The sequence below is a fragment of the Colobus angolensis genome, unplaced genomic scaffold (assembly GCF_000951035.1).
Source record: "Colobus angolensis palliatus isolate OR3802 unplaced genomic scaffold, Cang.pa_1.0 Scaffold68, whole genome shotgun sequence".
In the NCBI taxonomy this organism is placed as follows: domain Eukaryota; kingdom Metazoa; phylum Chordata; class Mammalia; order Primates; family Cercopithecidae; genus Colobus; species Colobus angolensis.
Genome location: NW_012120487.1, coordinates 8,012,832 through 8,039,102, shown reverse-complemented (window position 1 = coordinate 8,039,102; position 26,271 = coordinate 8,012,832). Strand labels below are relative to the sequence as shown.

Below are 26,271 nucleotides of genomic sequence, written 5' to 3'. Positions count from 1 at the left end.
TGTCCTAGGAACCAGCAAGGTGCCTGGCACACAGTAGGTGCACAATCAAGTTTTGAGAAATATATGCATCAATGCCGTTTACTAACAGTGACTTTGGAAAATCACTTTTTCTCTTCAAACTTCGATACTCTCAACTGAGAAGCATTGAAAGTAATCCCTACCCTTTAAAGCTATTGTATGCAATAAGTACATACAAAATCACTTTGTCCAACCAGGCACAGTGGCTCATGCCTGTAATCCCAGGACTTTGGGAGGCCGAGACGGGCAGATCACTTGAGGCCAGGAGTTTGAGAACAGCCTGGCAACATGGTGAAACCTCCTGTACAAAAATTACAAAAATTAGCTGGGCATGGTGGCACGCACCTGTAGTTCCAGCTGCTTAGAAGCCTGAGGTGGGAGGACTGCTTGAGCCCAGGAGGTCAAGGCTGCAGTGAGCCAAGATCGCGCCACTGCACTCCAGCCTGGGTGACAGGGCAAGCCTCTGTCTAAAAAAAGAAAAAACAAAGCAAAACGAAAACAACAACAACAGAAAACCCCATCACTTTGTCCATTTTAAAGATAGTCCAAGAATACAAAAATGTATTACTATCATTACAGAGAATAGGCATTTATGATTTCCATTTCAGATTTCTGGACAAAGAATATGCCTTTTAGCTTCAAATACCAAAAATGCAGTATGCATGTTGGAGCACTTAGGAGAAGGTGTACTCATGGCTGCCATTTCCTTTGAACTTTATTAAAAATGAAAGATAATTAACAGATGGATCGACAGGTAGAAAGATAGGTCATAAAGCAAAAAGAGTAAAACATTAGTGGTACAGGTTGAGCTTCCCTTATCTGAAAATCCAAAATCCAAATGCTCCAAAATCTGAAACTTTTTGAGCACTGACATGATGCCACATGGTGAAACCCCATCTACAACAAATACAAAATTAGCTGGGCGTGGTGGCACATGCTGTAGTCCCAGCTACTTGGAAGGCTGAGGTGGGAGGATTGCTTGAGCCTGGGAGGTCAAGGCCGCAGTGAGCCACGATTGTGCCACTGCACTCCAGCCTCTAGCCTAACCCTGTGTCAAAAAAAAAAAAAAAAATTCATGGTTATTATAATTTCTTCATGTCATGAATTTTATTGTTTACCATGATTAAATACTCATCTTTGTTCCACTTACCATTTTTGCCTTGAATTCAATTTTGCTTAGTGTTTGTGTTACTACTCTTCCCTCTCATTGTTGGTTACATTTATCTGATATATCATAGCCAGATGTATTTTTACATGCAAGTCTTTCCCTTTTTTTTTTTTTTTTTTTGAGATGGAGTTTCGCTCTTGTCACCCTGGCTGGAGTGCAATGGCACAATCTTGGCTCGCTGCACCCTCTGCCTCCCAGATTCAAGTGATTCTCCTGCCTCAGCCTCCTGAGTAGCTGGGATTACAGGCGTGTGCCACCACGCCTGGCTAATTTTTGCATTTTTAGTAGAGACAGGGTTTCACCACGTTGGCCAGGCTGGTCTCAAACTCCTGACCTCAGGTGATTCACCCACCTCAGCCTCTCAAAGTGCTGGGATTACAGGCATGAGCCACTGCACCCAGCCATGTCTTCCCCTTTCTTAAGCTCTCCATGTTAATTCATTTTTCATTTGACTGGAGTATATCCTTCAGTAATATTTTCAGAAAACATGCATTTCATATACATTCCAATATTTGTGCATCTCTCATTTGCTTTGCACATGAATGACTGGTTGGCTACATAGAGGACTCTACATAGTCCCAATTCTTTTCCTTGAGAATTATATAAACAGTGTTTTCTATCATTTATGTTTCAGAAGAGAAGTATGAAATATGCCTGATTGTCTTTTATTTAGATTGCAGATTCAGTGTCATTTTAGATATGATACTAGCAAGATTTTTGTTTTACCTTTGAAACCCAGAATTTCACCACACTTTTCATGGACTGGATGGGTATATTAACCTCTCTCCCTCCTGAAACCTCACTAAAACAAAGTAAAGGAATAAAAATGTTAAAGCATATACCCACAAGGGCAAAAAGAATAGAAGAAGCAGCAGGAAGAAAAAATATTTTGGAAGTTGAAAAGCAGATGGAAGAATGGTGACTAACCTAGTAGACCTAAGAAAGCTAAACCCCAAATCAGTAGAGGGTAAAGCTAAGAATCCCCCGACTCCAAAAGACTAAGGAATTGGCAGCACCAGGTACCTCTGGAAGTGGGAATGAAGATGAAACCGAAAACAGGGATCGGTCTGTATAATATCAGTTTGATAATCTGTATAATATCAGTTTCTCTCCCCCACTGTCTGCAGCCAGATGAGTGCCCTTCATTTAGCCTGGAAGAAGATTGGAGATTTATTCTCTGGAGACAGATTCTTTGTTCAGGATGGCACCAGCCATAGTTGAAATCATGAGTACCATATTTAAAACAGGGAATTGGGCTGGGCACAGTGGCTCACGCCTGTAATCCCAGCACTTTGGGAGGCCAAGGCAGGCAGATCACCTGAGGTCAGGAGTTCGAGACCAGCCTGACAAACGTGTAGAAACCCTGTCTCTACTAAAAATACCAAATTAGCCGGGCATGGTGGCACATGCCTGTAACCCCAGCTACTCAGGAGGCTGAGGCAGGAGAATCACTTGAACCCAGAAGGCGAAGGTTGTGGTGAGCTGAGATCACGCCATTGCACTCCATCCTGGGCAACAAGAACAAAACTCTGTCTCAAAACAAACAAACAGGGAATTAAATAGAAGTTTAATCACTAAATATTGAGAACTGTAGCCTCTTCCCTTCGACTTAGATTCTAGAGCTTGGACAGCCAAGCTTACACCCCCCAGAGAAGCTTGCTCTGGCCAAGGCCAAGAGGAAAGCTCTAACATTAGTGACATTGGGAGTTCACCCAGTGAAAACACCCAGCTTGATCACTCTGTGGTGGAGTCCATAATCAACAAGTACCCCAGAGCCTTCAGAAGGATTTACAGCTGGACAGGGATGCAGAGCCGAGGATCACCAGGCATTTGAGGAAAAACCTCTGATATGGAAGACTGAGGCCAAAATGAACATATAGAAAAATGAGGTTTGGAAAAAAATGGGGACAATGTCAAGCAAATAGTCTTAATATCTTCAAAAAGAAGATATTAATCTTTAATCTTTTGAAGATATTTGTCTTAATATCTTCGAAAGATGAGGAAGCACCGCCTTCGTGAAACCAGAGCATATTGTTATCAAAGGAACATTCAGAAAACAAAAACTAACTCTTAAAACTTAAAAATATGAATGCAAAAACGAAATTTTCAGTGAGGGAATGGCAGACTATTTCTGCTCACCTGAAAACAATCAGTAGCTCAGAAGCACTCAAGACAGAACCAAGCAGAGGGCAGGTTTTTCAAATGAATCAGTCAGTGAAAAAGTGCATAAAGAAATCCTTCACACCTGTGATTGATCTTCTGGGCCTCCTGGCATAATTCTCCTGAGCCAGGAGCCCAAGTAGAGTAAGGGCGTCATGGACGATGCCGAACTTGAGCCTCAGAGAGAATCATGCCCCAACCTAACAGTCTGACACCCATGGGGACCTGCTGGTTGATTTCAGTTTGGCAGCATTCATAAGACTTAGGCCTCACCAGGTCTCCCAGGGTATAAATTCTTCTGTTTTTACAGATGGGAAAACTGAGGTCTGGAAGACAAAGGGTAACTCTTGGTTGGAGATGGATCTAAAAGGGGAACTCATATTCTGTGTAGGTTATCTCATGCACTCTTGTCCGGTATTTGTACCATTTTTTCTGATTATAAAACAATATATGCTTATTTTGAAAAACTCAAACATTTCAACAAGGTAGAATATGAAAGAATCTGGTAACCCTGCCCTCCACACATAATCATGGCCAACAGTGTGGTGCTTAGTCCTCCATATTATGCTATCTACACACATGTCAATGGATTTTAAAGTGGGATCATTATTCCTCTACCTTAAAATATATTTATATGTATCTTACTCTTTCAGATGAAGCTTATAATCAATTTATCCAGTTTCCCCCTCCGGCCCCATCAACCTCTTTAGGATTTGACTTAATATGTGGACATCACTGGGAAGATTTAATATTTTTCCAGTATCATGTCTTTTCATCCAGTTATTCAGGCATTCTTTAACATCCATTAATGAAGATTTCTATTTTTCTTCATTTATGCCTTAAATATACCAAATTAAGTTTATCCAAAATGTATTTTATCATTTGTGTTGCTAATAAGAATGGGATCTTAGTAAAAAGAACCCTCAAAAATAAAATCAAAAAAAAAAAAAGAAGAAGAAAAGAAAGAAAGAAAAGAATGGGATATTGGCTAGGTGCAGTGGCTCACCTGTAATCCCAACACTCTGGGAGGCCAAGGCAGGAGGATCACTTGAGCCCAGGAGTTTGAGACCAGCCTGGGCAACACAGTGACACCCCGTCTCTCTACAAAAAATAGAAAAATTAGCCAGGTGTGGTGGCACATGCCTGTAGTCCCAGCTACTCAGGAGGCTTAGGCAGGATGGTCTATTGAGCCTGGGAGGTGGAGGTTACAATGAGCCATGATCGTGCCACTGCAGCCCTGGGTGGCAGAGCAAGACCCTGTCTAAAAGAAAGAATGGGATCCTTTTTTTGCCTCAATTAATTTTCCATTTGTTATGGCTGCAGTATAAGAGGAAAATATTCATTTATACACTTGTTGCCTGTCTTTGCCTTAGCTCTACAGTTTTAAAATTAACTCTCTTGGAAATTTTTAGTAAATACACATATCATTATCAATTGTAATAACGTTGCTCTTCCTTACCAATGTTTTCTATTTCTTATTTATTTTTCCTGTCTTACTGCTTTTGCTACAACCTCCAAAACAATGTTAAATAATGCCAGTGACACAAGCATCCCTATCTTGTTCTTGACTTCATTGAGAAACCTCTAGTTAGTCAATGTTTTTGGCCTTCTCTTTCAAAGCCCTCATCCTCCTCAAGCCTCAAAGGACCTGCTATTTCTCCCCCAGTCTCTATATAAAAATCTCTATCTTACTAGAGGTTTTTGCTTGGGTCTTTGGTGACAGAGGGTGATTTAAGTAATTGTAGTTTCTCTTTCTGGATGTCGTGCATTTGAAGCCTCTGCAAAGAACTTTTTCCTTATATAAATAAGTACAACGGAATTCTGCCAAGGCAGGAGCAGCTGCTAAGGGAAAAGGAAGCTAGCATGTGCAACATGCCTCCAAAACAGCATCGACAGGGGCAGTGTACATTCACCTGTGTCATTCATTCAGTCCTCATAATGGATTCTGAAGGTGATTATTAGTTTACCCTCATTTTTCAGATGAGGGAGGTCTTCTCCGAGCAACTTGCCCCAAGTCACACAGCTAAGTGGCAGACATGGAATTCTAAGCCAGGGTTAGAAATCCTGTAATTCTCACTGACCTGAGTGTTGGATGTGTTAACAGTGGTGAAGGAGAATGCTGAACACAGGAGAAAGACAGATGTCCAGAGGGAGAACACAGATGTCCAGGGGGAGGTCCTGTGGGGATGGGGCACCCTTCCCTTCCTTAGAGTGTTTTGCTAAGCAAACGGCATATAGACTGGACTTTGCAAAAGAGCAGCTGGGAGGAGTGGCCCTGCAGGAGTCTGGGCATGGTACTTGCCCTAGCACCCCCAGATCCTCACATGGGTGTTGATAAAAGGACATTGCCCATGAAGGGGAAGGACCAGATTCTAGTGCCAGCTCTGTCACTCACCAGCTGTGTGACTTTAGGCAAGTTGTCCTCCTCTTTTCCTCTCTCTGGTTCTGGTTTTAACACCCCTAAAATAAGGCTAACTACCTTGACTAGAAAGGGGAAGAAAATGCTTTTGCACCCCAAAAGTATTTCATTTCATATGATTTACCATTGAACAAGGCAGATGAATATATGCATTTATCTCTACTTCCTTCTGCAACCCACTAAACGTATAAAGGAATTTTTTAAACATAGACAAACAGGAGGGGGGCTTCAAGATGGCTGACTAGAGGTGCCGAGCACTTGCCTCCTCCACAAAGAAGGACCGAAACAGCAAGTAGATAACCACACGTTGAATATAGCAAATGAGAGAACATGGAATTCAGCATAGAATATCTGAGGCATGGAAGGAGAAGGAAGTGGAGCAGCTGGCCTGGCCGGGATCAGCTCAGAGCCAGGAAGAAGTCCCCAGTGTGGAGAAAGCGTGAGCAAGAGATCCCCCGTGGTCCACATTCCCCCCACAGGCTCCTGCAATCCTACCCACAGGAGAGCGCTCAGGCCTTGCAGGCCCTGAGACTAATACAGGGGACTTCTGGGGGGTCCATGTGACAGCATTGCAAACTGCCAAGAGGGAGTTTGCACTGGTCCCACCTATCCCCTGATACCCAAGCAGTTGCAGCACAGCACCATTTTGAGAGCTCAGTCCCCACCAGTCTACATCCTGCTCTGGAGCCCTACAGATCCTGTATCTCCAAATTCCTGGGGCCCTGCTGACATCCCCTCATGTCCACTCAGAGAGCTGCAGTGTTCCAATGCCAGCTGGACCCAGCAGTGCAGACAGATCCCCAGCATTCTAGCCCATGCAGTGTCCTATGCCCTGGGGAATGGGCAGGGCAGTGCACTAAATAAGCTGACCTGGGGCAAAGAAAGCTGAAGTTTGTGCTCCCCAGAGCCTGAGAGCTAGCTGCCTGGAACCATTGCCACTAACAGCAACCCTACCTCTTCCAGTGGCAGAGCTGCTGCACACCTGCACACGGTTCCAGGGCCTGAGGACAGGCCCACCCTACCTGAACTCTGGTGCCTAAATGTGCCATTTTGGGGCCTAAGGATCCACCCACCCCACTTGCCACTGCCAGAGCCCATGTACACTGTCAGGGAGCCCTTAGACAGGCCCACTCTACCTGTAGCCACTGCAACCAGGGCTTGTGCATGTTGTCCAGGGACCTTGAGGTAGACTAATGCACCTACCCACTGCTCATGCATGCATCTCCCAGGGGCCCAGGTACCTGCCTACTCAGCCTGCCATCACCACTGCTGGCACACACACACCACCCGGGAGCCTGGGACTAGCCCCTCTTGCCCACCACTGCCACTGCTGGCACCCACACGAACCACTCAGGGGCTAGAGTAGAAGTGTGGCCCATTGACACTACTGTCACCACCGATGCCACGCATATCACCCAGGGGCCCAAGGACCCACTGGCTCAGGCCACCACTGCCAACACCAGCACCCAAACACACCACCTGGAGGCCTGAGGACCAGCCCACCCAGACCTGCCTCTATCAGCACTCACATATGTTAACTAGGGGCCCAAGGACTGACACACCCAGCCCACTCTGCCACCACTGGTTCCTGAGGACTAGCCCACCTGGCACCCCCACCCCCAGCAAAGCCTTGCCATAGCCTCTCCTAACAACCGCAGCCTAAGCCACTAAGAAACCCAAAGACACCACTGATGCTGATTATAGCTGAAGAAATCATACAGAAACTACATTACTGCATCCACACAGAATCAAAGCCAAAGTACTGTACCCAACCAACACTATATATACATCTACAGGTAAGAGTAATTCCCTATGAAAGACAGTCATAAAATTGGAAAAAGTGACTGTTATACTAGATGCACACATATGAACACAGGGACACAAGAAACATGAACAAGCAAGGAAACATCATACCTCCAAGGAATACAATATTTCTCCAGTAACAGACCCCAAACAAAAGGAAATCTATGAAATGCCCAAAAAATAATTTAAAATAATGATATTTTAAAAATCAATGAGATATAAGAGAAAACAGATAAAAAATACAAAGAAGTCAGGAAAATAATTGATGATCTGAATGAGATTCAACAAAAAGATATCACTAAAAAGGAACCAAACAGAAATCCTAGAACTGAACAATTCAATACAGGAAATTAAAAATACAATCAAGAACTTCAATAATACACTACATCAAGCAGAAGAAAGAATTTTTGAACTTGAAGACAGGCATCTTGAAATAATCTAGTCAGACAGAAAAAAGAAGAAAAAATTTAGAAGATAAAGAAAGTATATGTAACAGAACACCACAATGGAAAAAAAATTCTAATTTTGAGAGTTCCAGAAGGAAAAGAGATTGGAAAAGACATAGCAAACCTATTTAATGAAATAATAGCTGAAAACATCCCAAGTCTTGCAAAAGATATAGACATCCAGATACAGGAAGCCCACAGAACCCCAAATAGATACAATCAAAAGGGCCTTCTCCAAGATACATTACAGTCCAACTGTCAAAAGTCAAAGACTGGTCAGGCATGGTGGCTCACACCTGTAATCCCAGCACTTTGGGAGGCCAAGGCAGGAGGATTGCTCAAGCTCAGGAGTTCAAGACCTGCCTAGGCAACACAGTCATACCCCATTTCTACAAAAACTAAAAAGTAAAAAAATATATATCTAGGCATAGTGGCACATGCCTATGCTCCCAGCTACTTGGGAGGCTGAGGTGGGAGGATTGCTTGAGCCTGGGAGGTCGAGGCTGCACTAAGCCATGATTGCATGACTACACTCCAGCCTGAGTGACAGAGTGAGACCTTGTCTTAAAAAAAAAAAAAAAAATCCAGAACAGCAGAAATCTTACAAGCCAGGAGAGCACAGAATGATTATTCAAAGTACTACCAAAAGAAACAAACAAAAAAAACTACCAACCACAAACACTATACCCAGCAAAGCTATCATTCAAAAATGAAGGCAAAATAAATTATTTGCAGCACAAGCAAAAACAGGGAATTATTCACCACTAGACCAGTCCTACAAGAAAAAATTAAGAGAGTCCCACATCTGGAAGGGAAAGAACAACATCTACAATCATGAAAACATACAAAAGTATTAAACTCTCTGGTAGAGCAAATACACAAATGAGAAAGAGAAAGTAGTCTAACGTTATCACTACAAAAACCCACCAAATTGTAAAAGTAAACAATAAAAGAGGAAGAAAGGAACAAAAGATATATAAAACAATCAGAAAACAACAAAATGACAGGAGTAAGTTCTCACTTATCAATAACAACTTTGAATGTAAGTGGTTTAGATTTCCCAATTAAAAGATATAGACTGCTGTCTAGAAGACAACTATCTGCTGCCTACAAGAAATTCACTTCACCTGATAAGACACACATAGATTGGAAGTGGAGGGATGGAAAAAATATTCCACAAAAATGGAAACCAAAATAGTGCAAGAGTAGCTGTACTTGTATCAGGCAAAATAGACCTTAAGTAAAAAAATAAGCAAATAAAAAGAGACAAAGAAAGTCATTATATAATGATAAAGTGATCAATTTATCAAAAGAATATAACAATAGTAAATATATATGTACCAACACCAGAGCACTTAGATATATAAGGCAAATAATATTAGAACTAAAGAGAGAGATAGACCTCAATACAATAATAGCTGTAGACAAGACCCCACTTTCAGCACTGGAAAGATTATCCGACAGAGAGTCAACCAAAAAATATGAGACTTAATCTACACTATAGACCAAATGGACCTAACAGACATTTGCAGAACATTTCAACCAACAGCTACAGAATACACAGTCTTCTCATCAACACATGGAACATTCTCCAGGATAGACCATATGTTAGGCCATGAAACAAGTCACAACAAATTTTTACAAATCAAAATCATACCGAGTATCTCCTCAGACCACAATAAAATAAAACTAGAAATCAATAACAAGAGGAACTTTGGAAATTGTACAAATAAATGGGAATTAAACAACATGTTCCTGAAAGACCACTTGGTCAAGGAATAAATTAAGAAGGAGGCCAAGCTTAGTGTCTCATACCTGGAATCCCAGCACTTTGGAAGACTGAAGTGGGTGGATCACTTGAGCCCAGGAGTTCAAGATCAGCCTGGGAAACATGATGAAATCCTGTCTCTACTAAAAATACAAAAAATTACTTGGGCATGGTGATGTGCACCTGTAGTTCCAGCTACTCAGGAGACTGAGGTGGGAGAATCACCTGAGACCAGGAAGTTAAGGCTGTAGTGAGCCATGGAAACATAACATACAGCAAAAGCAGTGCTAAGTGGGAAGAAGATTATAGCAATAAATGCCTACATTAAAAAAAGTAGAAAGATTTCAAATAAACAACAAGGAACCTCAGGGAACTAGAACATCAAGAACAAATCAAACCCAAAATTAGTTGAAGGAAAGAAATAAAGATTAGAGCAGAACTAAACAAAACAGAGACTTAAAAAAAAAAATACAAAGGATCAACAAAATGAAAAGTTGATTTTTTGAAAACATAAAATCAATAAACATCTAGGACTTCTAGTACTATATTAAATAAGAGTGGAACAAGACAAGGATGCCCACTATCACCATTCCTATTTAACACAGTACTGGAAGTCCTAGCCAGAGCTCAGACCAAAGAAAGAAATAAGAGGCATCTAAATTAGAAATGAGGAAGTTATTATAAATTGTCCCTCCTTGCAGGCAACATGATCTTATATAGAGAAAAACCTAAACACTCCACCAAAAAACTCTTAGAACTGAGAAATGAATTCTGTAAAGTTGTCAGAATACAAAATCAACATACAATAATTAGTGGCATTTCTATACACCAGTAACTAGCTGAAAAAGAAATCAAGAAAACAATCCCATTTACAATAGCTGCCAAAAAATATACCTAGAAATAAATGTACCAAGGAAGTGAAAGACCTCTGTAATGGAATCTGCAAAACACTGATGAAAGAAATTGAAGAGAACACAAACAAATGGAAAGATATCCAATGTTCATGAACTAGAAGAATTAATATTGTTAAAATGACCTTACATAGAATGGTATTATTCTGACACCATTCAATAAATGATGTTAGAAAAACTGAATATCCATAGGAATGAAACTAGACCCCTTACTATATACACAAATCAACTCAAAATTGATTAAAGACTTAAATGTCAGACCCAAAATTATAAAACTACTAGAATAAAACATAAAGGAAAAACTTTAGGATATTGTTCTAGGCAACAACTTTATGACTAAGACTTCAAAAGCACAAGCAACAAAAACAAAAATACACAAATGGGGACTATATTAAACTAAAAAGCTTCTGCACAGCAAAAGAAACAATAGTGTGAAGAGACAACGTGTAGAATAGGAGAAAATGTTTGCAAACTACTCATCAGACAAGAAACTTATGTCCAGAATATTCAAGGAACTCAACAGCAATAATAATAATAATCCCCTTTAAAAAGTGGGCAAGGTGGGTGCAGTGGCTCATGCCTAAAATCCGAGCACTTTGGGAGGCCAAGGCGGGCGGATCACCTGAGATCAGGAGTTCAAGACTAGCCTGGCCAACATGGTGAAACCCCGTCTCTACCAAAACTACAAAAATTAGCCAGGGGTGATGGTGTACACCTGTAATCCCAGCTACTCAGGAGGCAGAGGCAAGAGAATCACTTGAACCCAGGAGGTGGAGGTTGCAGTGAGCCAAGATCAACCCACTGCAATTCAGCCTGGGTGACAGAGCGAGACTCCATCTCAAACACGCAAACAAAAAAAGTACGCAAAGGACATGAGTAGGCATTTCTCAAAAGAAAACATACAAATGCTCAACAGGTATACGAAAAAATGCTTGACATCACAAATCATCAGGGAAATGCAAATCAAAACCCCAATTGAGGGATATCATCTCACCCCAGTTAAGATGGCTACTATAAAAGACAAAAAGTAACAAATGCCGGCAAGGATGTGGAGAAAAGGGAGCTCTTACATGCTTTTGGTGGGAATGTAAATTATAACAGCCATTATGGAAAACAGTATGGAAGTTTCTTTTAAAAACTAAAAATAGGCCAGGTGCGGTGGCTCACATCTCTAATCCCAGCACTTTGGGAGGCCAAGGTGCGAGGACCACTTGAAGCCAGGAGTTTGAGACCAGCCTTAGCAACATAGTGAGACCCTGTCTCTACAAAAAAAAAAAAAAAAAAAAAAAACTTTTAAAATTAGCCAGGCGCGCTGGTGCACACCTGTGGTTCCAGCTACTAGGGAGAGTGAGGCTGGGGAATCGCTTGAGCCTGAGAAGTCAAGGTTGCAGTGAGCTGTGTTCATACCACTGCACTGTAAAAAAGGAAAAGAATAGCGAGAAAGAAAGGAGAAAAGAGAAGGAAGGAAGGAAGGAAAGGGAAAACTGGGGAGACACTTGCCAACTCCTGCCACAAAACCTCAGAAAGATCTAGGAATGGGACACACAGGTATCTTAAAAAACAGGTGAGGCCAGACATAGAGGATCATGTCAAGAATCTCAGTACTTTGGGAGGTCACAGTGGTAGGATAGCCTGAGCCCAAGACAAGCCTGGGCAACATAGTAAGACTCTGTCTTTACAAAAATAAAAATAAAAATGTAGCCAGGCATGGTGGCACACACCTATAGTTGCAGCTACATGGGAGACCAAGGTGAGGATTGCTTTGGCTCAGGAGTTCTAGGCTGCTGTGAGCTATGATTGCGCTACTACACTCCCGCCTGGGTAACAGAGTAAGATCCCATCTAGACATGACCTCCCGCTGACTTCTCACCCAGCCAGCAGTAGACTGGAGGTTTGGTTTATGGATAGATTCCAGGGGGCTAGGAGGAGGCGCACAGTGGAATGTAGGCAGACAGGTCCCACAATGAGAAGAGAGGGGGTAGAAGGCAGTCCATACACTGTATGAGACAGCCCTGTCTCCTTCCTCTAATCACCAGCAACCACAGTTACCCCCACCCAGGACAGAGGATTATTTTCTAGAGAAGCTGAATAGTCCCACAGAAAACACCTAGAGACACTGGCAGAAAGACCAGATCCACTGCCAATCCCTCACAGCGACTGACAGGCCCCACCCAGACTCACAGTATTATTTAGTGCTTTCCTCTTCAATATGAACAAACAAGCAAAAGAAAAAAAGAAACTTGGAAGAACTGGAGATAACACAGGGGGCAAAAGAACTTCAGGAAAACTTAATTAACATCCTTAGATAAAAGAACATACTGCAGCCAGGCACAGTGGCTCACACCTGTAATCCCAGCACTTTGGGAGGCTGAGACGGGCAGATTACTTGAGCTCAGGAGTTCCAGACCAGCCTGGGTAACATGACGAAGCCTGGCCTCTACAAAAAATACAAAAGTTAGCCGGACATGATGGTGCATGCCTGTAATCTCAGCTACTTGGGAGGCTGAGGCAGGAGAATCGCTTGAGCCTGAGAGGCAGAGGTTGCAGTGAGCCAAGATTGCATCACTGTGCCCCAGGCTGGGAGTCAGAGTGAGACCTCATCTTAAAAGAAAAAAAAAGAACATACTGCACACTGCATACATGACACAGAACTGGGTGCTATTAAAAGAAGAAAGAAAAGAGCAATCCACAACAAAAGAACTCTTGGAAACTAAAAAATATGATAGCCAAAATTTTTAAAGTAATAGTAGGGTAGATAAGGACAAGAAAATTTTACCAGTAAGTAGAACAGAAAGGTAAGATGGAAAATAAGAAAGGAGAGAAAAAAAAGGTAAGAAAACTAGGGTGCCAAACCAGGGCATCTAACATTCATCTAAAAGAGATATCTGAAAAGCAGCAGAGAGAACACAGAGGAGAGGAAATCGTCAAAGACAAAACTCAAAAGATTCTCTCAGAATAGAAGGTGCTGAGTCTCCAGATGGAGGGAACCCACTAAGCACCCAGCACAAAGGATGAAACAGACCCATGCCAAGACGCATCAGAACAGGAAGTACGAAGAGAAGATCCTGAAAGCTTCCAGGAAGGAAAATGCAGGTCACATACACAGCACGGAAAACCAGAATGGCATAAGACTTCTCAACAACCATATTTGAAGCTAGGAGGCTACGAAAGGCCTGCAAAATTCAGAGGGAAAATTATATCCAACCTAGAATTTTATTTCCAACCAAACTATTGATCAGATATGCAGAAGGAAAAAATAAACTTTTTCAGGCATACATTGTATCAAAAATCTTACCTTCCTCAGCCCTTTCTCAGAAACCCACCAAAACAAGCGGGGAAGTTGAGAAGGAGGAAGACACAGCACTACTTTGATAAAAAATAAAATATTTTTTGAAATTACATTTAAAAGCTGATTTCTTCTGAGAAATCTGGTCCTCAGAATCTGGTCCTCATGTCGTCACCATAATTTAAAAAAAAAAAAAATACTGGATTCTAAAGCACATGTTTGTCAACATTGTAACATTTCTGAAATTGTTATTATATTGCAATTGATGGCCTCTTAGGTCAATAAAATATGGCAGCAGCTAACATTTACAAGTTGTTGTATAGTTTGCCACAGTATTTAATGTACTTTTCCTTTCTTAGGCTTTGCAACCTCCTGAAATGAGTTTTAGCAACCCCCATTATGAACACCAAGAAACAGATTCCACGTGGTGAAGCCACTGAGAGCCAAGACCGGACTGTGTGGGCTCCAAGTGGCAGATTTAGGGTTGATTGAGTACCTTTTCCTTACCAAGGGTTTTCAGCAGATCATTTCATTTGGGTCTTCTCAAATATCTGCTCTTTTGACAGCTGAAGGAAATGAGGCTCAGCGAACTTATGCAGCATGCCCAACCTCACACGTCCAGTAAGTGGCAGAGCCAGGATCTGAACGTGAACATCCCTCCACTGCCTCTGCTATTTGGCTGGCATTAGGGGCAGAAGCTGTGTTCCCATGGGAACCAAACATGGGGAGCTACCAACCCACCCCAGAGTAAGAACCCACCACCACCCTCACCCCTTCGCCTGCAGCTCCAGCTGCACTCACTGCATAAGCATGTCCCGGGCCAGGTCTGAGAGGTAGCGTTTGGATCCACCCAGGAATAGGGACCGGTATCGCTGCCGCCTGTCCTTTGTCTCCATCAGCCAGGTGTTGAGGTAGCGGCCCACACCTACTGGGTTCTACAACAGGGAGAGGATGGCAGGACATTAGCAAGCCTGGCTTGGAGACTGTGTCTCAGCTTCCTCTCCTCCCCTTGGACACTTCCCTACTCCATCTGTTATGAACTGAATTGTGTCCCCCAAAAAGATATGTTGAGGTCCCAACCCCGAGCAACCACAGTACCTCAGAATGTGACCTTATTTGGAAATAAGGTTGCTATAGACATAATTAGTTAAGATTAAGTCATACTGCAGTAAGGTAGGCCCTTCATCCAATGTGACTGGTGTCCTTTTAAGAAGAGACACACAGGAAGACAGCCATGCCAGGATACAGATTGGAGTGATGACTACAAGCCAAGGAACATCAAGGATTGCTGGCCACCACCAGAAGCTACAAAGAAGCAAAGAAGGATTCTTCTCAATAGGTTTCAGAGGGAGCACGGACCTGCAGACGCCTTGATTTCAGACTTCTCGCCTCCAGAACTGTCAGAGAATATTTCTGTTGCTTTAAGCCACCTAGTTTGTGGCAGCTCTAGGAAGGGAATACAGCATCCCACCCAGATATCGGGATCACAGATCTTAGAGGCACCAACAAAGAGGTTGGGAAAGGAGATGCAACTTGCCCAAGGTAACACGGCAAGGGCAGAATAAAGGCAGGACAAGAACCCAGCCATCTGCGGAGCAGTCCTGAGGGGTGGGCTGGGGAGATGTTAGAACCCAGGAGCTAGTCCCGTGCTAAACAGAAGTTGCCTCCTACAAAGGAGAAGCCTGTTTCATGAGGCGCCCAGGTTTCGGGGGTACAAGTAGAGGGGCTCTCCCACCCTGTGGGGTGTGGCCAACTGAGCCACCAGAACCCAGACCTCACATCAGCCCTTCCCACTTCACAGTGGCTGGCTCTGTGGTAGCAGCAGGGTCATCTGGCTCTGGTCTAAACATTTCACTTGGGGGCTCTCAGGTAAAGACTTTCTCCCCTGCAGGGGGTGCAGGCTAGAGGTGAAAAAAGGAAGGATTCAGGGACAACCAGCCGGTCCTCACAAGAATTGGTCACTGGGGTCTGGGTACGCTGAGGACCTTGCCACCATGTGGGAAGGTAAGGAGGTGAGGTGGCTGACCTGTGCTACTGGAAGTCAGTCAGGACAACAGGCTATCTAATTGGGGGTAGGGGTGGGAACGGCAGGGATTCTTGGGGTGCTGGAAATGAGAGCTGTTAAATGTTCCGGGAGGTAGTTACGGCCATGATGTAACAATTCATGGAGCTGTGCACTTAGGACTCAGCGCCTTTCTCTATGATTATTAGACTCCAATAAAAGGTGCATTTACAAACTGAAGAGGGGTGGAGCAAGAAACAGAATGAGGTCAAAGCCCAAGGCCAAGAATTTAGCTGGTTTACAAGAACACTAACTAAAGATTACATTGCACACTTGCGGATGGCTGCCTCTGGAGATGAGGAAGAGAGTGGGAAAGGGAAGGGGACAGAAGGGGGCCTTGCTCAGCGAGGGACAGGAAATGCACCAGCTTCACCAGCTGCCCCTGAGGCCCAAGAAAAACATAGAGAATGGAAGGAGCGTTTCTCTGGGAAAATAAGAGAATGGCATGGCTGCAGTGGGATGTTTCTTAGCTCATTGGTTCTCAAAGTGTGGTCCCTGGAATAGCATCATCCCCATCACCTGAACTTGTTGGAAATGCAAATTCCCATGTCCCAACCCAGGCCTATTGTACCAGAAGCTCTGGCATGGGGCCCAGCCATCTGTGCTTTAACAAGTTCTGCAGGTGAGGCTACTATCAGTTCAAGTTTGAGAACCAATGCCTTAGGAAAATAAGACAGTGGGAGTGGACCTCAGGTCCCTTGGGGAAAAGAAAGGGGAGGCATATGGCTCACTCAAAGCATCGGTTACCTGGGGACAAAGAGGCTTTGGTGTTGGCTGTAGAGGCAGGAGACAGTTCCCACGTATCCCTCACCCCAGACCCACTCACCCAGCTTCCCATAATCATCTGAGAGGCCTTTGCGCCTGACCCCTTGGAGGTCAACAGGAACGGGGGCTGGTTGACGGGTTTGCATTTCTTCTCTTGTGGAAGCCAGAAACTGGGGCCAGATGTGGCCTACAAGTAAGGAAGGCAGGCTGAAATCTGAAGAGGCTCTGGCAGTGTCAGCCTGGGCCCAGGGCAGGTGAGGACTCTGGCCAGCTGACTCCATCCATCCAGCAGCCTGGGTCTTGAGCCAAGGACGGTGGAGGTACCCAGCTACCTCTGAGCAAAAGGGCTCTCATGACCCATGCCACCCACTCTAACAAATACCCATCACAGCCTGATGCCTCTTTTTAGGTGCCCAAGGGTCTTCATTGTCTGGTGAGGCCCAGAGAGCTGAAGACCCCATTTCTGAGGAAGGAGACCACACCACACCACACCACTCCAAGTTCCAAGCAGACTTGGAGCCAGATGAGTTGGGTTCCAATCCCAGCCCCTTCTCACCCTTGCTGGGGGAACTTGGCAAATCCCTCTCCAGATCTGGGCTTCAGTTTCCTTTAGTGAAATGCAAATGATAATTCCTACCTCAGAGGGGCTGTAAAATGCCTAGCAGGGGCAGACCCTGCTTTGGGGGCCTGCTCAGACCCCCAGAGGACTGCTTTGACACCAGGGCCCAGCACACCACTCCCTTGAGTGGAGCAGGTAGGCAGGCCCTCCAGTGGGTAGACTGTACTCTGCCCTGCTCCAGTTTCCGTTGCCCATCCTCCAATGCTCTGAGGCCAGAGGAGGGAGGCGCAGGGGTAAGGTTGGCACTGGCTGGATGCTTCCTGGGTACCAGGCACCATGCTGTAGGCTCCGAGTACAGGGCCCCAGCTAATTCTCACAACCACTTCACCATCTTCATAGGACAGGGGTGTCAACCGAGGCCCAAGCAAGGTCTCACCTAATGTGTCCCAACGTGCAGGACCAGGATTGGAAACCAAGTCAGCCTGATCCCAAGACTGAGTTATTCCCCATGAAATAAGGCACAGTACCCCATACCCAGCCCCGGAAGGAGAGCTGCCCTCCGAGAGAGGAAGGCCAGCCACAGGATCGAACTCACCAGTGTGCGGGGGCACTGGCTGAGGCTGGCCCAGTAAATCCTCTCTGTAGGGATTTTCGGGTTGCGGGGAAGTTTAGAAAAAACCCCATGCTTCTTATTGTGACTTGAGTTAAGTTCTTCTACGAAGCTCTTGAAATTCATCAGTTCCCTGGGCTTTTTTTTCTGAGAAAAGGAGAGTAAAAGGAATCTGTTATGCCAGGAAAATCAGAGCTCCTTTCTCAACCCTCCCCCGTAACCAGAGAAAAGCATTGGGGCATCACTTACTATCCTGCTGTGCAGACATCCAGCCTTGAGGCCCCCCTGACCTGGGCTGGTGGAAATAGTCTTCCCCCAACCAGTGGGTTGGGGCGGTGTTAGTCTCTTGTACCATGCACCTGCCCCACCCTACTGCCCAGCTCCTTTTCATCCATTTCTTCTTTCTTTTATTTGTTGGACATGTATTGAGTCTGGCACTGTTCTAAGCAGGAACGATGTCTTAAGTACTTAAAACCAGAGTGACTGGAGGAGCACAGAGGATTTGGGGGGCAGTGAAACTATTTTGTATGATACTAAAACGGCAGCTGCATGTCACGCATTTGGCGAAACCCACAGGAAGTCCACCACGTGAGTGAATCCTAAGGTATGCCACGGACTTGCAGTGATAATGATGTATCAGTGTAGGTTCTTCAACTGCAGCAAACGGACCAGGCTGCCGTGGGATGTTGATGGTGGGGGAGGCTGTGCGTGGTATGGGGAAGGCAGTGGGTACATGGGAACTCCTTATACTTTCCACTCAATTTTACTGTGAACCTGAAACTGATTTAAAAAAAAAAAAAATTCTAACAAACAAAAGCAAACAGCATGGCCTGGGCACTGGCCAGTCAGAATGGGCACTGGCCACAGTGCCTGAGGAGGGTCCCTTGACCCCTGCCATAGTTGGTCATGGGGAGGTCTGGGGGGCTCCAGGGAGCCTCCAGGTCGAAGGCTGAGAGCTCAGTGGCTACCTGCCAGCTGGTCCTGAGGTCCTTCTGCGTTAACCTCCACCCTCCTAAGCACTCCTGAGCTCTGCCATAGCACTCATTGCCTGTCACACTCGAGAATTTTTTTCTTATTCATTGATGACTGAGTTTCTTGTCCCACTAGAATGTAAGTTCCGCAAGGGCTGCTTTCCCCTGCACCTCGCCTACTACCTGACTTAATCATACCCACTGAGAGAATGCATAATGGAGACGAGACAAACAGGCAGTTAGACAAAACTGAATTCCAGTGGCCACGAGCACAAAGCAAGCGCACTGTGAGATCACATCACAGGGACTTGACAGGGGTGGGAAAGGAGGCCATCAAGATAAAATTCTACCTCAATTTCCCCTCCTGGGCCTCCTGTTCTCTGCTTTGTTAACAGCACTGGCACTAATCCAGCCAGCTTGGTCTATAACGCCTGCTGTTTCCAAAATAGGAGGGCACCCCCACCTTGTGCCATCAAGGTTCCTCATGACCAAACTCCCCTGGCACTGTAGGCCATCTTCACCTCCTGGGCACTTCATGCCAGTGCAGAGGAGAGAGCTGGCAGTGAAGTCAGACAGATGTCCTTGGGTTCAAATCCCAGCTCTGTTCCTTCCAGCTGGGTGGCCAGCCTCAGTTTCCCTGCCTAACATGGGAAGCCAGATCTGGCCCTGGCTGTGAGGGTGAAGTGAGGGGGTGTGGGAACGGCCCGATGTAGAGCCTGGCGCACAAGCTGGTGTTCCTGGTGCTGACTAGTGAGGCCTGTCATCCTGCAGGGGCATGGACTAACACCCTCCACCACCCCACGTACACACCTGCATGGAGTAGTGCCCATAAGGCAGTGGCTTGCTCCGATCACCAGAAAAAGTGTCATAGGGGCCGCGGGTGCCGACGGATCGTGCCACGTATGTCTCAAGGCCACTTTTGAAGGAGTAGGTGCCGGGTCCCAGACCACTCCCCTAGAGCAGAGCAGAGGTGATGAGGCCTGCAGGAGAGCTCAGCTTCCCCCCCTGCCCTGGGAGTGCCCCTGCAGGACGGGAAGGCAGGCAAGGCCTGGCCAGCCAAGGGGATACCTGATGAGACCGGGGGTCCGGCTTGTTGCTCATCCTGCACATGAGGCCCTCGGAATGGGACCGATTCCAGGCATTCTCCTCCAGCTTGGTGTATGGGTTGCCCTTCTCCCCATAATTTCCAGGGCCTGGATAGTAGTTCTGTGGAGCAGGGGTGGGGGCATAGAGGCTGTCAGAACCACTCCTTGTGCCTGAGGAACAAACACCTGAGATTGCCATCCCCAAGAAGGGAATGGGATTTTCAGGGTGCCCGCTTGCTACCTGCCCTCCGACACACAGCATTGCTTCCCGTGAGCGTCCACCACTGCTCACACCTTCACCTCCAAGTTCAGCCTCTTCCCCGGGGCTCCACTGGCCTGACCAAGTTATATCTCACTGCTTCCTCCTTACATTGCACACTTTGGCCAACATAGTGGGCTTCTGGCTGCTTCTCAAGCACATGCCATTCTGCCCAACCTTCTTCCCTCATTGGCTCATGCTGTAACCACCACCCGGAATGCCCTTCCTGCTCTCTTTGCCTTGGACAGTTCTACTGCTCCTGCAAAGCCAGCTCAAATGTCATCTCTCCTGGGAATGAAGTCTTCCTCCCACTACCACCTGAGATAGTTGCCTGCTTCAGTGGATTCGGCAATTCCAACCTTCACACCCCTGCACCACAGCCCTGCGTGACATGCGGGCTTTCTCAATGTGCTGTGAACAGCGCTGTGACAGGGAAGGACTCCCATTCTGGGTTCAGATTCTGGCTCTGCTGCCTCCTAGCTGAGTGACCTTGGGCCTTCTGAGTCTCATGGTCCATACTGGTACCATGGGATAGGAATACTTTCTTCTAGGTAATGACGATGAAGTTAAATACTGTCTGCAAGCAAGGGAAGGAGGTTGGGCGGAATGGCATGTGCTTGGAGAGCAGCAAGGATCCCACCATGTCAGAGTGTGGGATGCAGGGAAGTGGCAGTGAGACATAGCATGGACGGGCCAGTAGGGCCCTGGAGAAGAGGCTGAACTTGGAAGTGAAGGTATGAGCAGTAGTGGAGGCTCACAGGCAACAGTGTCTGGCACAGAGTAGACACTGACACACGGTAGGGTGGGGTGGCTGAATGTCTTGAGGGGCAGGAGGAGAGGTTAGGAACTGGTTGGAATGACCGTCTGGGACCTGGCCGGCCTGCCAGGGTCAGAAGGGTGATTTTGTAGGCCGAGTGAAGAGAGCAGTCCACCTGGCAGAACGCTTTCTGCTGCTCTGCATCTTTTAGCCACGCGGGGTCACTGCTGCTCCATAGATGGCTTGGCTGTGCCCTACCTCTGAGCCTGGAACCTGGCCCTGGGGAAGCAGGATGGGGCAGGGAGGGCAGGGACCTCTGCATGAGGAGTCAGGTCACTAAGGGCATCAGATTTGTTTGCTCCCAGAGGAATGGGACTACATGTCTCCTTCTCGGGTTCCCATGTATGTTCTGGAGAAAGCCCCTGAGGATAGCTGGATCCCTGCATGGTATGTTAGGTGCTTCACAAGCCTTAACATCTTGGTCGTGGCAGTGACTGGGGGAGACCAAGTCAGCACCATCCACAATTAACAGATGGGGAAACTGAGTCTCAGAGAGGCAAACTGTATGTCTCAGGTCCCACCTCCAGAAAGAGACAGCATGAGAGTTTCAGCTCCAAAATCGATAACCTTTCTGAGCCTCTACTGTTTGCCAGGCTCTGTGGAAAGCACCGGGGTGGGTGGGCAGTGAGCACCACAGGACCTGGGAGACTTTGAAGATGAGGGTTATACCAAGGGTGAGAATGGCCCTGCTCCTGGAGCCCAGAGGCAAGCCCAGCGCTGGGCACTTTGTCAAGATAATCCCATTTCTTCCTTAAAACCTTCAGGTTCAGAGGGTCAGCACCACACTTGGGCTGATGGCAAAGTCTATAGTTTTAACTAGAATGTTATGTTGTCTGAGCTTCGGGGATTCAAACAGGAATGATGAATTGAAGAGGGGGAGTGTGGAAATGAATGAATCATCGCTTTTAAGTTTTGTTTTGTTTTGTTTTTCAGGCTGGACTTTGAAAAATGAGAAGGATCCCCAAAAGACAGGTATGAGGGAAGGTGGGAAGGTCCTCCACTCAAAAAGAGCAAAGGCAGGAAGGAAATAGAGTCATGCTTGTCCCCCTAGCTCCCCTGCCATCAGCTTGGCTGAGTTCCCACACCCAGGCCCTGGCCTCCGAAGAGACACAAGGAGCAAAGTCCAAGAACTATGGGGGCCAAGCCTGTGGATGAAATGCAAGGTAGATGTTGGACACCTGGGATTCAAAAGTCTGCTTCTGTCAGTTGATAGCTTCATGACCTTGGGTGCTAGGTTACTTAACCAATCTCTACTCCATTTTTCTCATCTGTATAGAATGGACATAATCATAGGGTTGTCATAAATATGAAATTAATTAGTACGTGGTAAGTGCTATGCTACACGTCCACTATTATTACTTTAGATTGGATGGTAATGACATTTTCAAATGCTCCAGGTATCCCCTCTCCCTAAATTACAGTTACAGCTTCTGCACCTGAAGATGCATCTGCTCATCCCCAGACCGTATCAGGAGTAATTTCCAGCCTTCATAGAAGCATTCCCAGTGGCAAGGTGTAGGAGAAAGACCCTGGCTCTGGGGTTGGACATTCCCATGCCTGCATCCCAGCTTGCCCACTTGGCAGCTGTGCATCCTGGGGCAATTTGCTTATCTTCTCTGAGCCTCCAGGGCCTCATCTGGAGTGATTGCAAAGAATTAGACAGATTGTTTTGGAGCACCTGATACTCAGGATGCATGCACTTATTCAGTCCACAAATACTTATTGCGTGCCAGGCACTGCTAGAACCTCAGAATGCTGCAGTGAAGGAACCAAGCCGACGTGGTCTGCCCTCAGGGGCTGCTGTCCAGTGGGGAAGGGACGCTAAACACACAACCACAGTGGAGACTCCTAGGAAGGGAGACACCACCTAGCGGGGCCGAGGGAAGCTTCTGGAAGCTGAGAGCTGCGGGATGAGTAGGTGTGCCCAAGGAGAAGAGGCTGCCAAGGAAGGAAGGGCATTCCTAGCAGAGGGAACAGCAGGGGCAAAGCATGTGAAAGAGCATGGCCTATGTGAGGGGCTGGGAGAAGGATAACAGAGTGTCCAGCACAGAGAGGTCGAGGCCAACAAACTGCAGCGCTGACTCCCTCAGTGGGGGGTGACTCCTGCCTTCTCCCTCATGCCCTTACTGAGTGTCAGCCTCACTCAGTGTCCTCCTGATGGGATCATCCTCCCCTGGTGCTGCCACCCCCACCTCTCAGCACCATTGCCTCCTCCGAATCCTGGCCCTCACAAGGGTATTCCTCTAAAAAGGTAAGTCAGGTCCTCCTCCTGTCAAAGCCCTCCACTGCCCTCTGGCAGCACCTAGAATAACACCAAGTCCCCACCTTGGCTGCAGGGTCCTCATGACCCAGCCCTTCACTCCTCTGCCCTCTTGCTTGCCTCCTCTCTCCCTCAGCCAGTGCCCTCTGGCCACACTGGCCTCCGGCCTGCTGGTCTGATTCGACAAGCATGTTCCCACCTCTAGGCCTTAGCCTCTGCTGCTCCCAATGCCTGGAATGCTCTACCAGACATTGCAAGTCTCCATTGCTCTGACCTGTAGGTTTGCTCAAATGTCACTCCTCCCAGAGCACTGACTACGTTCTATCAATTGCACCCCCATCACTGCCTGTCCCTTCCCTAATTTGTGCTCATAGCCCTGTTATGTATGTATTACACTTCCTTTTTTGTACTGCTGTTTCTACTGCTAGGACATCTACTTCATGAGAACAGGGACCTTGTCTTCATCACTGCTAGATCCCCAAGGCCTTGGACAGTGTATGCCACTTAGGAGGTGCTTAATCCTTACTCCTGGCTGGTCGGATGGACATACAAGTGAATGAATTTGTTGAGCACCCATTGTATGCCAGGCTCAGGACTCCAGAGATGAGAACACCTACCCCAATGAGTCCTCGGAAGCGAACCTCCCCAGAGCTGAGCAGCCCCCGGGTGCTACATGGTTTCTCCCGCAGCTGTTCTAAGAAGTCTTTGAGATTGTAGGAGCCGGGCCCCAGCTTTTGCTCCTATGCCAAGAGAAGAGAGAAAATGAAAGCCTTAAACTTGGGAAAGTCCACGCAGGAAGAAGCCCAAGGCGTGATGATGTTCCTTAAAGGGTAATCTCCATCTGGCCTTGGAAGGACACTGAAGGCCACACGGAGCAGCCGCAGTGGACAGGAAGTCCTGGCACCAGAGAGGGAGCGGCATGGCCCCAGAGGCCTCACCTGCAGCCGCTTCTCTTTCATGATGGCCTGGTACTGGAAGTGGGGTAGCTGGGTCAGCCGCGTAGCTTCCTGGGCCTTGGCCCAGCCTGTGTCCACCTCCTTCATCAGCTTCTTCTTGCTGAAGCAGGTCTCCTTTGAGCTGTAAGTCCCCGGGCCTACGTGGGACTGAGTCAGAGTGTGGTCAGAGCTGTGACAGCCACGCCCGCCCAGTCCACCCACAGAGCAGGCCCTCACCAAGCCACCACCCTGACCCGGAGGAAGGGAGTAGGCAATCCCCCCTGTGGTTCCCACCCTCAGCACCAAGGCTGGCATCAACAGGCTTGGCACTCAAGGTGCAATCATGACATCCTCTATCACTGCCCCCTCACACTGCAGGGAGGTATAATAGCACCTTCAAGAGCCCAGAGGTAGTCAGTGCACAAGCTGGGAGTGGTGCAGTCCCTCGTTTATCAAACACACTGGAAGCCCCCACGGTGGGCCCAGCTCTGTGCTGGAAGATGGTAGAAGGTACGCCCCTTCTACAGCTCAGCTCATCCACCACAGTAGGCAGCTCTAAGGGGCCATGCTCAGGCCCTGTGGGAGGAGTCAGGGAAGCTGTGCAAACTCACCACTTGGGTAGAATAACGCATGGAGTATGGGGCCTCAGTGAAGGTGCTGAACTTCTTCCGGTTGGGATAAACAGCAGAGATGTCAAACCTAGGGAGGGATGGTGGCCCACTGAGAGCCCCGTGCCTGGCACCCGGCCCTGGCATGGGCAGTTCTGGAGCATGGGGGAGTTGGCTGCCCCGGAAGGTGACTTTGGAGCAAGCTCATGAAAGAAAAGTAGTGGAGTTGCAGTGGCTTCGAATGTTCCAGGCCGCTCCCACCTCACCCCACCCGTCAGCTCCTCCTCCCAGCTTCATTTTTCTCCACAGTCCTTATCAATACCCAACGTTTTACAGATATACATACTTTTGTTTCTTATTCACCCCCACCCCTCACAGATCCTAGAACCGTGCCTGGAACATAGTAGGTTAGAGAAAGAGACAGAGTGGAATATGAATGAACCGAAGACAGACACCTGGGCTGAAATCCCACCGACCACTTGTGAGCTGAGTGGCCCCCTATGGACTAGGCCATGTGATCTCTCTAAACCTGGCACATAGTAGGTGCTCTTGAAATGGTTTTAAAGAACTCACTTAGAAGGTAAAAGAACCCTGGGCAGGAAAGAGCAGTAAGTATGAGGGGGAGAGAAAGCCCAGCCCCTCCTCACTGCCGGCCCCCCTCCCCTGGTCCCCCTCCCTGCCAGGCTCAGTCCGGTGTGTAGGTGGACACCCTCTCTCCGGAGGCCAAGGGTGGCTTCGGGGTGGACAGCAGCTGCCTTGGACCATGGGCGTGAGCCCAGGACGCAAATGGGCCCCACCTGTGGCTCTGCACCCCGAAGGGTGCCCCGGTGAACCATTTAGTGGCCATGGAGCCGGCGCGGTTCCAGCCACGAGCTCCCGCGGCATACTGGCCTTCCGTCATGGCAGGCCCGCGCGCCGACCGCCTCCGCTGCTGCCAGGGTAACCCGGGCCTTGTGATGAGCCCCGGAGCTGTGGGCCGCGCCCTCGCCCACGTGGCGCCCCCACCGGCGTGCGCACGTAGCAGGCTGATTTTTCCCTTGTGCATACACATTTTCAGGGTCCTTCCCTGGCCCCCGCAGATATAATGGCCCTTCTTGTATTTAATATGGATGCCAGTGGGTGGGGTCTTACAGTCATTTGTTGAGGAAGTGTTTCTGATTTTTGGCTTTATCCCAGAGCCCTGCATGGAGCCTGCCTAGGCTCAGAAAGAACCTTTTAATGTTCACCTTGTGCTGATGGCAAACAGGCCCACAGAGAGGGCAGACTTGGGCAAATGACATCCCAGCTCCTTCTCCACTTCGGGAGTCAGAGGAGCCGAAGTAAGGGGGAAAGGGCAAGGAAAGCCAGAGGGTGGAGGGCTG

At 47.2% G+C, this 26,271-nt stretch overlaps 1 protein-coding gene across 2 annotated transcripts in view; it reads right to left on the bottom strand.

Moving 5' to 3' along the window:
• LOC105500714 (chromosome unknown open reading frame, human C1orf177) overlaps positions 1 to 25,859 on the bottom strand; it is a 32,379-nt gene extending 6,520 nt beyond the window's left edge. For both annotated transcript variants that reach the window (XM_011926356.1, XM_011926355.1), the window contains exons 1-9: positions 25,708 to 25,859; positions 24,914 to 25,001; positions 24,306 to 24,470; positions 23,985 to 24,107; positions 20,015 to 20,152; positions 19,757 to 19,900; positions 17,961 to 18,122; positions 16,868 to 16,993; positions 14,781 to 14,914 (exon numbers count right to left, since the gene is read on the bottom strand). In XM_011926356.1, coding sequence (XP_011781746.1) covers positions 14,781 to 14,914; positions 16,868 to 16,993; positions 17,961 to 18,122; positions 19,757 to 19,900; positions 20,015 to 20,152; positions 23,985 to 24,107; positions 24,306 to 24,470; positions 24,914 to 25,001; positions 25,708 to 25,811 — 1,184 coding nt within the window. In that variant the 5' untranslated portion in view covers positions 25,812 to 25,859. The remainder of the gene's footprint in view (positions 1 to 14,780; positions 14,915 to 16,867; positions 16,994 to 17,960; positions 18,123 to 19,756; positions 19,901 to 20,014; positions 20,153 to 23,984; positions 24,108 to 24,305; positions 24,471 to 24,913; positions 25,002 to 25,707) is intronic.
• Positions 25,860 to 26,271: the final 412 nt, after the last annotated feature.